At 36.3% G+C, this 16,190-nt stretch overlaps 1 protein-coding gene across 1 annotated transcript; it reads left to right on the top strand.

The window, feature by feature from the left end:
* The first annotated feature begins 250 nt into the window (after window positions 1–250).
* FBXO43 (F-box protein 43) lies at window positions 251–15,921 on the top strand. The gene is made up of 4 exons (XM_082432802.1): window positions 251–1,739; window positions 3,967–4,069; window positions 8,102–8,305; window positions 8,411–15,921. The coding sequence occupies exons 1-4, from the start codon at window positions 268–270 to the stop codon at window positions 8,657–8,659; spliced, it is 2,028 nt and encodes a 675-aa protein (XP_082288928.1). The 5' UTR covers window positions 251–267; the 3' UTR covers window positions 8,660–15,921.
* The last annotated feature ends 269 nt before the right edge of the window (window positions 15,922–16,190 follow it).

The following is a 16,190-nucleotide window of genomic DNA, read 5'->3' as shown; positions in this document are numbered from 1 at the left end:
CCTAGACTATGCTTAGTCAGGTAATCTGTGAATATTTACTTCCTGGAAATTTTGGTCTTCATGATGTTGAAACATTGTTTTAAATAAGATACACATGAGTATAGTGTAGAGTAGATTTGTTTTTTAAAGTAACTTTTATTGCCATACAATTTTCCATTATTATTTGTGCTCATAACAAGTAATGTATTTTGGTGTAAACTGCCAGACTGTTCATTTCAAAGGAAGAATAAGATTTGTTTTCACTTTGTAGAAACAGAGATTTTGAAGATGTCAGAAAGGCATTCAGGTCAAGCTGGCACTGGAGCAGGAAATGAGGTGGACTCTCCTATTGTCAATGTCAAGTTGTCCAGCTTTGGAGACTTTTGTTCCACGTCTTCATTTCAAGATAGTGGCTACAGTGAGCTGTTAAAATCGTGCAGCTTTGATAATACAGATAAAGAATCATTTGGAAAGAAAGAAAGAGGCTCAACATTAATCCATGAACATCCTGAAACTTCAAGTCTGGCCTTAACACATAGTTTAGAGTCTCCCACTCAAAGAAAGAGATTTGTCTTCCCCAGGAAGGAAAAGGATAAAACCCCAGACCTGTGTGAAACTCCTAAAGTCAGTGGAAAAAAATTTTTACTGCGTAGAAGATTGGACGTATCTTTCTCTCTTCTAAAGGGGGACTTTGAATCACAAAATAGTTCTCTTGAAAGTAGTACAAGCCAAGTTCCCAATTTAGAAAAAAATATTCCAAGCAGTGCTTTAGGTTTCCCAAGGCAAAATAATTTTAGTTCTTTAGTTACTAGCACTTTGAAAACAGAAGAAGCGACTTCCAGCAGTCAAAAATTGAGACTTAATTTTTCTCAACAGAAGACGTCCACAGTTGATGATTCCAAAGATAACTGTAGCCTATTTGAAGCTGAATGTATATCTCCAATTCAAGGCAGTAGTTTTAAAGACTCTATCACACATGACTTTAGCGACAGCAGTCTATGTATTAATGATGAGAATACATATCCTGAACTTCTGGGCTCTTCGGTCAGTGGAACAACTTGTGGAACAGATGAGGACATATTTGTGACTCCAATAAGTAATCTTGTAGCAAACGTTAAATTTAATGCAAGTCAAAGGCTTTCTCCTTTAGGTGAAGTGAGACGCAATATTTCAACACCTGAAGACAGTGGTTTTAACTCACTTTGCTTGGATAAATCAGAAGATTCCCTCGCTGACCAAGAGGGCTCTTTCCAAGAACTGCTTCAGAAACATAAGGGAACTCTCAAAGTCAGGGACACGGTAAAAAGATCAAGGCGTCTTGGAAGATTAAGAAGATTGTCCACCCTTAGGGAGCAAGGCTCACAATCTGAGACAGAAGAAGAAAAGCAGCCCAACCTCTCTGTCTCTGAATCAACACCAGTGGCCACTTCAGACATCTCAGAGAGTCAGCCAAGCAGTGACAATAAGAGTGGGGATTTGAGTTTAAGCTTTAAGAATTTATCAAAGACCCCAGCCTTGCAGTTAGTGCATGAGCTCTTTATGAAAAGCAAAAGGAAAAGATTCCAGCAAAGCAGTGCACGTGAATTGTTAGAAGAAAGGGACGGGGGGAAAATAGCTGTACTACAGCGTGTACTTGCCGGACTGATTGGCAAGAAAATGGGTATAGAAAAACTGGACATCTTAACAGAATTAAAATACAGAAATTTAAAGCATGTTCTTGCTATGGTTTTAGATTCCTTGGCTGCAGAAAGCCTATGCAGGTAAGAATTTTTTTTTTTTCTGAAATAAAACTGCCTTTTATCACTTTTTTTTAAGTTGGAAAGCTTTTCTGTTAGTTGAGTACTTTTTAAAAATTTTGTTTTATCTATCTTGATTACTTTATATTTTATCAAAGGTGGTTTAGTGAAATTCTTCAGTGTCTCAGAAATTTCACAGAAATTTCAGTATATTGAATGTTGCTTCATAAGTAAAGAGAAACTAAGTCACATATATAGGAGTATTGAGGGTAGGAACTAGAGTTACAAGACTAAAGAGAAACTGTGTTTATACTGGCAATTTTGCAAAGTGCAGGACTATCAGAAGACAAGCCCCTTGGGAATGCCGTGACCAGGAAGTAGGGAAGCCATGTGGAACAGGATTTTTGCAAGATCATGGTTGGGGGAGGACATGCAAGAGAGTTAGTGAGCCTCTTTTTCCATAGGTATATGTGAAGAGTTGGGTTCATAGAATCCTTACTCTTTTATGGCCCCTGCTTCTATTAAAACCCTTCTTCACCTTTTCGCCATAAATTAAGTGTAGGCTATTGTAGAGAATTGTAGAATCTCATAGCTGGAAGTCTTCTGAACTGTCTAGTCCTATCATGTATTTTGCAGATGAGAAAACTGAGCTCCAGAGAAGTGACCTGCCAATGGTCACTCAAGGAGACAGAAACAGATCCAGGTCTACAGCTGAGCCCTCTGATTTCTAAGCCCATATTTCCCCAAAACTCTTATTAAGGTTTAAGTCCTTTCAGAATAGCCTTGATCAGGAATGTCTTTGGTGTCACCCAAATAGGATGATAAGCAGATTAATGACCTACATACATGTGCCTTTTAAAAATGTTCAAATGAGATAAATTATTTGTTTAAAAAAATACGGAGATGGCTGCGATATAGGAATTTTATTTTTATATGCTGGAGTATTTGGATACAGACCAGTTAAAATTAAAACTTGGGTGACTCTTTTGGGTGCTTGCTTGTAGGAACAAATGATATTCAGTCATATTTCAATAATTGCCTTTGCTGCCATCCCTCTAGATTTATGGTATTTGTATTGCAGAGTGCATGTATAATCTTGGCAGTGCTTATTCTTGGTAATATGAGGAATTATGGTCAGTTGAAATAGCTGAGGCAAATACCCAAATGTGTATTTCATTTCTTCCCCGTTAATGAGTGACTTTCTGCCTATATCTCTCCATCTGTCTGGTGTAAGGCACATGTATCGGCTTAAGGAGAGGCAATGGCAATTGAAGTGGCCACGGTAACTGGAAGAATAGTAGTGTTGACAACTCAACTATAACCTGGGGCCCTCCATAACCTTCTCCTGGCCTCATTCACTTTGAGTGATTTGTTAAGTTAAAGTAATAAAAAAGACCATATTAACAGCTGCAGGATTAGCTTTTCTTTAATAATTAATACAGTCAAAGTTATTGATAAATAAGCGATCACTAGACATAAATTGTGTTTTTCTTTAGCTGCTTTAGTCTCATAAACTTTGGTTTATAAAATAGGAACTTTGTAGTGCTACCCATAATAATGTTTATTACAGCTGACCCTTGAACAGCCAGAGATTAGGGGCGCTGACCCTCTGCCATGCAGTCTAAAATCTTTATATAATTTATAGTCAGCTCTCCATATCCGAGTTTCCTCCGTATCCGCGGTTCGGCATCCCTGGATTCAACCAGCCAGAGTCTGTGTAGTATTTACTATTGAAAAAATCCACCTGTAAGTGGATCCACAGAATTCAAACCCATGTTGTTCAGGGATCAACTGTGTTTGGCACTTAGTACTTCCAATAAAGGATTGATTGCTTTTGTGTTTATTTAATCAAAGTGACAGAAATTTGTTAAATACAATAATAGAAATTTATAGAATCTCTTGCACTACAGTTGATAATCATCTGCTGCATGTCATGTTCCAAATTTTTAATCTTAGTGTCATGTTTAAGTTAAATCCTCTTAATTAGTCTCACAGTGGACTCATTTGGGTTTATATGAAACTTTGTTTTTTCCTTAACCATCTATGAGATAGTAATCTGTCAATATGATGCTGGCATATTTTAATAGGTATTCTTTCACAACTTTGCAGATCAAGTCATATTTTTAATGTAAAATTTTAGCTTTAAATAAACTATCCAAAATCTTTAAAATGAATTTTTCTTATTGTCATGTGTGAAAAATATTAATTCTGTGGAATATATACAATATAAGGACTGATCTTTCTGTTACAGTGTTTGGAAAGTGAGCAGAAATTGGCGTGAAATTATTATTCAAGATAAAAAAGCAAATCAGAGGAGGAAATTTCATATCACACAATTGAAAACAGATTCTGAGGTAATGTATATAATACTATTCTAAAATGGATTTGTATAAATATCTAATAATCCCATATGGCTGGACAACCTCATTTGGTTTTCCTGCTATCTTGCTATCTTTTAACCTTTCCATTTACCAACATTGACCCATAAACTCTTTTTTTTTTTTGTTTTTGGCCATGCCGTGTGGCTTGTGGAATCTCAGGGATTGAGCCTGGGCCATGGCAGTGAAAGCCTGGAATCCTAACCACTAGGCCACCAGGGAACTCATGTACTCATAAACTCTTTATTTTTCCCAAACTCCGTCTCTACCCAGTGCATCAGTGGAGTAGACTAACTGACATCAAGAACATCTTACTGGGTTTTGTTGTTAAGTGTGTATGCTGTTAGCAGTATTTGAATACCATTTGAATAGGATATGCTGGACCCTATTCATAGCTAGACATCCTTATAGCATTTTCCCATCCAGTCTTTTGAGTAGATACTACATGCAGTTGCTCAGATTACAATGGTGAACATTTGTGACATGATCCCTTGCTTTCTTGGCGCTCATACCCTGTGGGTGATACTGGTATAAACAGGTGATTACAGTACAGGTGTGTTAGAGGAAGCCCAGAGTTCTCTCTATTGAACATTTAAAAGGAGTGGGGACCAAGAGGAGGAAAAAATGCATCTCAGCTGAGAGCTGAATAATGAGTTAGACAGGGAAGGTGTTTCAGCAGAGGGAATAGCATATATGAAGGCCTGGAGGTGAGTGAGCATGGCAGATTAGTACATGTAAAACATCATAAACTTGTGCTCTCTTGAAGATTTGAGGTCCAGCTTTGAAGTTACAAGAAAAGTTATACAGAAGCTGATTAATTCTTCCTGGGGATACTACTTTGTATAACAGCCATCTGATGACTCTGGCACCCATATTTACTGTATATTCAACTTTTAGACCTTTCTTAGGCATCAATACCAAAAGAAACTCTGAGAATTAACTTTCTTATTCTTATTCTAATAAAAAGTGTTTAATAACATAAGTAAATTTATAATTTGGCTAAATATAATAACTGATATGAAGCATGGCATAAACTAATATGAACACCTAGATACAGATTGGGGGGTTTCTCATTCCAAGGAAATATTAGGGACTGCTATTAACTAAAGTATTGACTTTCTATTTTATTTGAAGAAACGTTTTACCTTCTCACCTATGATAATCCTTCACGACTGACTCACGGCTCTTGGCTACTGCTGCAGCTGCTGGCTCTGGGAGCTTATAATACTGAAGATATAAATTTCCTTCTTAACATATCGTTTCAGAGTGGCTCCCTACATGCTAAGGACAGACCAAAAACACATTTTTAAGCAAGTACCCATTAATATTAAACTTACAGCTCCATGTACTCTTTACATCCTATGTGGAAGAAACATGTTGTTGTATTGGTAAGCCTTCGGGTAATTCTAGATAAAGCATTCTACCCTCATATCCTAGCCACCATTTTTTTTTTTTTTAACTTGGTTTCTTAAAGGACTATACTTTTTTCCTTACTTGAGTTTTTTCCTTTATTCTGATTTGCTTTAATTTTTTTTTCAGTAGACACAAGTATATGGTTTAAAACATCAAATTGCACTTTAAGGCTTATAAAAAAGCACATATTCTACTGCCCTTCCTACTCTTGATTCTTGATCCCTTCCTACTCTTGATTCTTGCCCCATCGAGGCAATCACTTTTTAGTTGTTCCTTTTGATATTTACCTCCATATTTCTGAATGGCATGCCTTTACTGCTATTTCTTCTTTTGTTTTTTTCTATAGAGGGACTAGGTTAGTTCTCTAACCTCTCACCACTACCTATCTACCCACCTCTCCCTCTGAAGTCCTTTCTCCTATCTTATGAATGTAGCTACACCATCGTTTGGGAGCGAATTAGAATTAGGTGCTGACATTATTAAGACTGCGTTGAGATTCTTATGACTTTTTGACAGCTGTAACATGTAGTACAGTATGATTATACCTGTTATACCTTTTTTCTTATAACTTTTTTCCTCAGAGTTAATAATTGCCCAGTTTCTTTCTTTCTTTCTTTCTTTTCTTCTTTTTTTTTTGCTTAGTGTTTCTCTATACAGATCCCTGACTCATCTCCTGTTATCCACCAGAACTGGAAATCTCCTCTAACTCTGAATATATCAGGTATTCTACCTGTTCTCTCCTCTCCTCAGAGACGTCCTTCCAGATGCCTTTTGCCCTCCTATTCTGAAATGGACTGGTTGCTTTCTACCTGAACTATCCTAATGTATATCATTAACCAAAACAGAAAAATTATAAAACAAAGTTGTTTGGTGGTTTTCCTCATACTTGTATAGTGTCACTGAAAGCCCTTTATATGTAAAAATTAAAAGGCACACACCAGCTACGTGTGATAGGATCTCTATTTAATCTGTTTGCTTTACAGCAGTGAGAATGACCATTAAAATCAGAATATCACACTTTTTCCACTGAATTTCTTAATTTACTGTAGTCTTCACTGTTCTCTTATAATCATGGAAATGAACATCAGTAAGATGACTCCCCTGTCACGTTTAAATATTTTCTGGTAACGTGATGGTGACTATATTTTGAAAAATGTTGGTGCTCACGAATGCATGCCTTTGTTGACTACTTGACCTTATACTGTTCAGAGATAGTAGCACACATTTTAAGCTCCAAGAGGGCAGAGATTAGACTGTTTTATTCACTTGGCACCTAGTAGATGTTTTATGAATATTTGTTAAGTGAATGAATGACTCTTCTGTGGATGAAATTTGTTTCAACAACAAATCTCTCTTCATTTTTTGGTGCATGCAGCATCACTGTGTTTGCCAACTGCATCGAAATCCAATGGGTGTCTTCTTTTAGTATGCTCTTGTGTCATACGCTTCTAGCTTAGGCTGCAAATCATTTATAAAGTGTAACATAAAGAGATGTATTGAGTCCTTGAATAAGTTCAACTGTATTCATTCTAATTTCTGAAAACCAATATTCATCCATTACACTTATGCATATGTTGTTAAACTGTTAATGGCATAAGTTTTCATGGCCAGCTAACTTCATTCCTATACTTATCCTACTGTCATTTCTCATGTTTTTAACTCTCCCCATTTAGGAGCCAACTCTGGCAAAAGGAGACTGTCAAGGGAGAGGAAACACAATTATAGTTGGACACTTGAGGAAATTCACCTGTAGTACATTTTATTTTGATAATTGGTTATGAATGCCAATTTGTTAAAAAAAAAAACTTACTATTTTTTCTCATTCCCAACCTTAACAAAATAGAAGGCTATAAGGATTATTCATTGAAAATATTTCTTGGCTAAATATTTGAGTAACGTGGAAATCCAGTTCAAATAAGAGACATTTTTTTCTCCTTTTAAAATATCAAAGCTGTTTAAAACTCAAGTGTAAAAATTAATCAAGTATTGCAAGTATCTGGTATTTGTAAAAACCAGCCAAACAAATTGGGTTTCATGGTCTAACCAGGCCCATTATTTTTCTGACATGTGGCTAAGGTAAGAAACCTTCAAAGAATTCCATGACGTCCCGCTTTGATTCATCTCCTCTTACACCTTGGCCTAAAAGGGGACTTGTTAAACTCTGATCTGTGGGCCAAATCCTGTCCATCACCTGTGTTTTTAAAGTAAGTTTTATTGGAACACAGCCCTGCTTTTTCATTTACATATCTCCATAGCTGTGTTTGCTAAAACAACAATTAAGTGGCTTGCAACTATCTGGTCCTTTTCAGGAAAAGTTTGCAAGCCCATGCTCTAAACAGAAAAATAACCAAGCATGCAAACTTAAAGCTAGCATTTATGGTCTTAATTTTTTCTTTTTCTTTTTCTTTGACTTTTAAATGCTAGATGAGAGGGTTTGTTTTTTTTTTTTTTTTCCTTTTTTCTAAAAAGGAAACGTTTAGGGAGAAAATTCCAGTAGTGTAAAACCACTTCCAAACATTTAAATACATGTGCATCAGAAAGCTGTCCTGGAACTTTTGATATTACAGTGTTGACCCCTCTTGTCTTTTACCACAGGGGGCTATATTAAATGTTGATGATGCTGCCACTCGGCTCCATCTTTTAAATCGATCAGCTTTAAGATCTGTGCAAGCACAGGCTAGGACACCAGGTTTTCAGAAAGAACAAGTTTCAACATTTTCTCCTTGGGGAGAAGTTTTGACACCTATAGCGAATTCTTCTGTTACTCACTTAAGTAGTAAACAGGAAGAATATGTTAAGGTGAGTATTTATCATAAGTTATTAGAAGTAAATATTTACAGAGTTTGAAATAAAGCAATTCTCTATGCGAAAATGGAAGATTTAGTTTGTGTGCTTTTACTGCAGGTTGCCAAAACACTTTTTATTGATGAAGCATTAAAACCTTGCCCAAGGTGCCAGTCCCCTGCTAAGTACCAGCCTTATAAGAAAAGGGGACTGTGTAGCAGCACAGCCTGTGGTTTTGACTTTTGTGTGTTATGTTTGTGTGATTATCATGGGTCTGAAGAATGTAGTAGAGGAGCAGCAAAGCCAAGGAATAGAAAAGATGCTCTTCCAGGAAGTGCCCAGAGTAAGCGGAATTTAAAACGCCTCTAAAGAGACTTCACATATAAGAGAAGCATTCCCTCTAAGCAACATTTTGTTTGACTTAAAATTATGACTATTTTGAAAGCATGCAAGTCTTCCCATCAATGACAGATGATGATTTATTTCCTACTTTGTATATATTGTGATCCATGTCATTGTATGTTTTCTTTAAAGTAGTGAGCTTTGAAAAAATCTTATTTTACGATGTCATTTTTACTCATTTTAATAATTTAGTGTTTTTAAATAAAGAATTTTCAGTGTTATATATATGTATTTAACTGTTTCATGTAACATTTAAAAATTGTGCATTTCATCACTATGTGTTGAAATGTTCTTTGATTAATTTTCAAAAATAGTTTTCCAAATAGTATTAAAAATTCTGAACTTGAGATAGATGCCCTTATAGATTTCAAAATCTTTGAATATTTGACTGAAATGAAATATAAATAAAATGTTTTCAGAAGTTCTGTTGAATTTACTCTATAATCTCAATCTTTCTCTTAATTTAGTGAGTGTCATATTTGGGCAGACTTCTGGTTAAATAAAATTTACTTAATATTGATAGCTAAGAAGATGTAAAAAGTAAATTATTAGATATATGTGGTTATTCACCATGAGAGTCTTAGGTAATAAACACCCATAAGTCACACGTAAGTTTCTTTTACCCTTGTTACACATGAAATTGTCAGTAGTGCAATGTAGAAATCTGGAATCCTATCTCTGGTCTGTGAGGAGGCACTTTGTTATTGTTTTATGTATTGCAATCACATTGCCCTCTCAGTGTGTCACATTTGTCATCTTATGGTTACTCAGTCCATTAAGAATGTAGTATTTTATTTCACTCTGGTGGTGAAAAAGAAGATTTTACCACATTTAGTTTTAGAAATCAGTAATCTACATGTGTTCCTCTCTACTGAAGGAACTGTTAAACGATGGAAGTTCAATTAAAAAAATTTTTTTCTGGCTTTAAATCGGGATGAGTATTGTAATAAAGTCAATATGAGTGAAATAGTGTAAGGACTTAATACCACATATTTAAATGAGTTTATAATAAAAATAAGACTTTCTGAAGACAAAAGATCAGAGTAGAAATTCAAAAGGTAATGAATGAAGCTAAGTCCAAGCTTCTTATTGGTAGGTTTTACATTTGCGATGAGGTCAAGAGGTAGGTAGGTTAACTGGAAGAAAATCATATGGAAAATCATAGGTCTACCTATGGAAAATCATAGGTCTGTGTAATCTAAAGATACAAGGCATGAAGACAAGAATAACTATTAACACATTCCATCCATATTCATGAATAACTTTATGAAAGTCTCCAGCTATTCAGAAAATAATCATCATTATCCTAATTGCTGTAAATTATTATGTATTATAGTAACTGGCTGGTGCAGCTACCCTAGCCATATGTTCCAATAGCGTCCTGTGTTTCCTCTGTCGTGGCACTTAGTTCACTTTGTTTAACTTGTTTCTTTAATTTTCTTTCCCCATGAGACTGTAAACTCTGTGAAGGCCTGTCATATTTGATTTAAATACCATTGTATCCCTAACACCTAGCCTGGTACCAGGCAAGTAGCAGGTGCTCAGTAAATATTTATTGAATGAATGGATTTTTTTTAGTGCTACCAGTGTTAACTTTTTATCCAAGTAAACCATTATAACGCTATCCTAATAATTTGTTCATTTTTAATGCTTGATTTCATTGATTAATGCTTGATTACCAAAAAAAGTAGAATCTAAATGATTTCTTAAATTGATTTGAAACATGTAATCTAATCAATAGATTTGCTTGGTCTACTCATTCTTTTAGCTGATTTTTCTATGACTAGTTAGGGTGTAATGCAAGGAATACTAGGCCAGGAATCAAAAAGCCTGGGTTGGTATCCTGAACTACTTACTAGCTGTGCCCTTATGCAAGTCACTTATTGATTCTGAGTATATTTCTTTAACTATAAATAAGGGAAGTTAAAAGAAATGATGTATTGTGAAATTACCCTGTTAACACCAATCAGTGTTACTACACGTTTGGCTGTATGTGAATACAATAAAGTGAAATAACATTTGTGGGGATAGAGCATATGATCTTGATACCATTAACACTATGCTGAATGAAACTGTAAAGTCAACCTCTAACCTGCTTGTGAAAAATGTCTGGTTTGAAAAAAAATTCAACAAACCATTAATTGAGCATTTGCTATGTCCAGGCAATGTTTTAAGTCCTTTACATGAGTTAACTCATTTATTCCTCAAAGCGACTCTATAATGCAGTTACTATCATTCCTTTTTTATATCAGGAAACCAAGAATCAGGTTAAATAATCTAAAATCACACAGAGAGCAAATGTGGGGAGCCAGGATTCTAGCAGAGGTAGTCTGCCACTTGTATGTGACAAAACTCTTTGCAGAACCCTTGTTGATAAATTCAAGATGCATATAATTACCATGTCTTTAATGGAAGACTGTTTTGCCATTTAAGAAAAATCTTTTGGTATACCAGGAAAAAAAATTCTAAGTTAGAACAATTCTGCCTGAATAGAGTAGTTCCTTAGCTCATGTGGCTTAAACAACTATCTCATCTGATAAACTAAATGAATTGCATGAATACAATTATCTTGAGAGCTCAGTTCCAGAAGAAGGCCACTGCTTCCATCCCAAGGTCTGTGTAATCTAAAGATACAAGGCATGAAGACAAGAATAAGTATTACCACATTCCAGTAATGACTACATTCTTACAGGTTCTGATTACTGGGTGAGAGTAAGTAATAAGAAGAAGCTCACTGATCATTTCTTGATGGGACTACTCAGTTCCCAAGAAGATTCCAAAACAAGACGGATGATTAAATTTGGCACTTTATTCTTCTGTTTCACTTCTTAATGAAGACATTAGGAAAAGAATTAGTATTAATTCTGGGGAAAACCAATAAATTCTTTACGTTCTACTGATTTAGGATAACAATCTCTCTGTTGTTTCCCCCTATTGTGTGCCTCCCTTGCAGCCTTGCTAGCAAGTGGGCAAGAATATTCTTTCTATTTGACTTCTACTTGATTCCAGGAATGATGGATATTTTTTTATTTTGACCCCCTAGTTTGGGAAAAAATGGTGATAAACTTGTGATAAGTCATATAAAGTGAAACAACACTTTAAGAGCTATCTGATCATTTTATTATAACATTTCTATGGGCGAAAATAATAGATTTTAAAATCTATTCCAGCTATTTAAAAGGCTTAATAAGGTCTTATGGAATTCTTATCAATAATTTAATGGTAAAAGTACTACTGAGAAAACATTTTTGATACTTACGTAGCACTGCGTAAAGCTAAGTTTTTTGATTACCTTTCCTTAATTTATGACACAAAGCAAAACCGTCAAAAATTTATGACTCGGAAACTTACTGAACATTTCTACATTTGATCTCTTATGTTCCTGGTTTGCATTAAGTTACTTATATGGATTTATTTTAAATTGTGTCTCTTAAAAATAGTATAATATATTAAAAGAAGGAAATACCCATTATTGTTTCTGTGTGGAGGGTAAATATTTCAAACCTCACACTAAACATTCCACAAGGGGGCACCAAAGACTCATTTATGGTGATTTTGGCTACCCTTCAAAAAAAGTAAATTTCGCTTTTATATATTTGATATTGATGTGGTGTGACATTGCCAGATAGGGGAAATGTTCCTTGACTTAATTTTTAAAGGGTATATAGAATAAATTTTGGTAATAGTTATTACTAAGAGTTGGTAATTAAAATACTTGAGCTGACTTGCAAGAGTGTACTGTTTTCCGGGATGACTTTAGCAGAACACCTTGTTGGCGGCTGGGTCTGTAACTTGGCCATCTGTGTTCCCTGGCCCAATGGCTCTGCCATGCTGGCTCCTTCATCACAGACTGTGGAGCCAGAGGAGTGGAAGGAGCAGTAGAAACATGGAGGTGAGTGCTGATCATGACTGGTGATGGCATGCTACCAATTTTTTCCCTCTGGAATTCTCATTTCTGCAGAAAGATGGTGCTGGTTCAGGTCCCAATCACATCCTGCCTAGATTCTGCTCAGTGCCTCCTAACAGGTCTCTTTGCTTCTACTTTCTCCCCATCTGACTCTGTCCTAAGTGTCCATTGCCAGGTTATTTGTACTAAAACATGGCTCCAATTACGTTGCTTCCTATTAAAGATGTGGCAGAATTTAGGATCTCCTAATGGTCCTAACCTTCTAGCAATCTCTCCCACTATTCCACTGTACATTTTGTTCCAGCCAAACCAGACTCCTTACTGTTTTCTAAACTTCCCCTGTGCTTTCTCCTGCTTCCTCTCTCTCTTGCCACTGTAAATCCCATCAAATCCAGGTAATCCTTAGTTTCTTTCCATGAATCATTTTCTTTTTTTTTTTTTAACATCTTGTATAATTGGTTTACAGTGGTGTGTTAGTTTCTGCTTTCTAACAAAGTGAATCAGCTATACATATACATATATCCCCATATCTCTTAAACCAAACAAATAAGAAACCCACGAACTGTGGGTGGTGACATTGGTCTGCACCTTACATTTTCCTTATCTCTTTTCCTTATCTATCACTGATACAGAGCTGCCTCATTCTTTTCACTAGCTGCCTGTGGCTGTACCATAATAGAACCCAAACCCCTCCTGATGGACAAATAGGTTGTAACTGAGCTTTTAGTCTTTGTTTTCTTTTTTTTTTTTAATTTTTAAATTTAATTTAATTTAATTTTTTATACAGCAGGTTCTTATTAGTCATCCATTTTATACACATCAGTGTATACATGTCAATCCCAATCGCCCAATTCAGCACACCATCACCCCCACCCCCCACCACTTTCCCCCCTTGGTGTCCATACGTTTGTTCTCTACATGTGTGTCTCAATTTCTGCCCTGCAAACCAGTTCATCTGTACCATTTCTCTAGGTTCCACATACATGCGTTAATATACGATATTTGTTTTTCTCTTCTGACTTACTTCACTCTGTATGACAGTCTCTAGATCCATCCACGTCTCAACAAATGACCCAATTTCGTTTCTTTTTATGGCTGAGTAATATTCCATTGTATATATGTACCACATCTTCTTTATCCAGTTGTCTGTCGATGGGCATTTAGGTAGCTTCCATGACCTGGCTATTGTAAATAGCACTGCAATGAACATTGGGGTGTATGTGTCTTTTTGAATTACGGTTTTCTCTGGGTATATGCCCAGTAGTGGGATTGCTGGGTCATATGGTAATTCTATTTTTAGTTTTTTTGTTTATTTTTAAAATTAATTAATTAATTTATTTATTTTTGGCTGTGTTGGGTCTTCGTTTCTGTGCGACGGCTTTCTCTAGTTGTGGCAAGCAGGGGCCAGTCTTCATCACGGTGCACGGGCCTCTCACTATCGCGGCCTCTCATTGCGGAGCACAGGCTCCAGACGCGCAGGCTCATTAGTTGTGGCTCACGGGCCTAGTTGCTCCACGGCATGTGGGATCTTCCCAGACCAGGGCTCGAACCCGTGTCCCCTGCATTGGCAGGCAGATTCTCAACCACTGCGCCACCAGGGGAGCCCCCTAGTTTTTTAAGGAGCCTCCATACTGTTCTCCATAGTGGCTGTATCAATTTACATTCCCACCAACAGTGCAAGAGGGTTCCGTTTTCTCCACACCCTCTCCAGCATTTGTTGTTTGTAGATTTTCTGATGATGCCCATTCTAACTGGTGTGAGGTGATACCTCATTGCAGCTTTGATTTGCATTTCTCTAATAATTAGTGATCTTGAGCAGCTTTTCATGTGCTTCTTGGCCATCTGTATGTCTTCTTTGGAGAAATGTCTATTTAGGTCTTCTGCCCATTTTTGGATTGGGTTGTTTTTTTAATATTGAGCTGTTTATATATTTTGGAGATTAATCCTTTGTCTGTTGATTTGTTTGCAAATATTTTCTCCCATTCTGAGGGTTGACTTTTCGTCTTGTTTATGGTTTCCTTTGCTGTGCAAAATCTTTGAAGTTTCATTAGGTCCCATTTGTTTATCTTTGTTTTTATTTCCATTACTCTAGGAGGTGGATCAAAAAAGATCTTGCTGTGATTTATGTCAAAGAGTGTTCTTCCTACGTTTTCCTCTAAGAGTTTTATAGTGTCCAGTCTTAAATTTAGGTCTTTAATCCATTTTGAGTTTATTTTTGTGTATGGTGTTAGGGAGTGTTCTAATTTCATTCTTTTACATGTAGCTGTCCAGTTTTCCCAGCACCACTTATTGAAGAGACTGTCTTTACTCCACTGTATATCCTTGCCTCCTTTGTCATAGATTAGTTGACCATAGGTGCATGGGTTTACCTCTGGGCTTTCTATCTTGTTCCATTGATCTATGTTTCTGTTTTTGTGCCAGTACCATATTGTCTTGATTACTGTAGCTTTATAGTGTAGTCTGAAGTCAGGGAGTCTGATTCCTCCAGCTCCGTTTTTTTCCCTCAAGACTGCTTTGGCTATTCGGGGTCTTTTGGGTCTCCCTACAAATTTTAAGATTTTTTGTTCTAGTTCTGTAAGAAATGCCATTGGTAATTTGATAGGGATTGCATTGAGTTTGTAGATTACTTTGGGGAGTATAGTCATTTTCACAATATTGATTCTTCCAGTCAATATTGGAAGAACATGGTATATCTCTCCATCTGTTGGTATCATCTTTAATTTCTTTCATCAGTGTCTTATAGTTTTCTGCATACACGTCTTTGGTCTCCCTAGGTAGGTTTATTACTAGGTATTTTATTCTTTTTGTTGCAATGGTAAATTGGAGTGTTTCCTTAACTTCTCTTTCGGATTTTGCATCATTAGTGTATAGGAATGCAAGAGATTTCTGTGCATTAATTTTGTCTCCTGCAACTTTACCAAGTTCATTGATTAGTTCTAGTAGTTTTCTGGTGGCATCTTTAGGATTCTCTATGTATAGTATCACGTCATCTGCAAACAGTGACAGTTTTACTTCTTCTTTTCCAATTTGTATTCCTTTTATTTCTTTTTCTTCTCTGATTGCCGTGGCTAGGACTTCCAAAACTATGTTCAATAATAGTGGTGAGAGTGGACATCCTTGTCTTGTTCCTGATCTTAGAGGAAATGCTTTCAGTTTTCACCATTGAGAATGATGTTTGCTGTGGGTTTGTCGTATATGGCCTTTATTATGTTGAGGTAGGTTCCCTCTAGCCCACTTTCTGGAGAGTTTTTATCATAAATCGGTGTTGAATTTTGTCAAAAGCTTTTTCTGCATCTATTGAGATGATCATATGGTTTTTTTTTTTTTTAATGTTCTGTGCGTCATTGCATTTTTTTTTATTTTATTTTATTTATTTATTTATTTATGGCTGTGCTGGGTCTTCGTTTCTGTGCGAGGGCTTTCTCCAGTTGCGGCAAGTGGGGGCCACTCTTCATCACGGTGTGCGGGCCTCTCACTATCACGGCCTCTCCCGTTGCGGAGCACTGGCTCCAGACGCGCAGGCTCAGTAGTTGTGGCTCACGGGCCTTGTTGCTCTGCGGCATGTGGGATCTTCCCAGACCAGGGCTCGAA

The sequence above is a fragment of the Balaenoptera physalus genome (assembly GCF_965194825.1).
Source record: "Balaenoptera physalus genome assembly, chromosome: 17".
Taxonomy (NCBI): Eukaryota; Metazoa; Chordata; class Mammalia; order Artiodactyla; family Balaenopteridae; genus Balaenoptera; species Balaenoptera physalus.
Note: the sequence above shows the minus strand (reverse complement) of the source record. Positions and strands in the feature narration are given on the sequence as shown.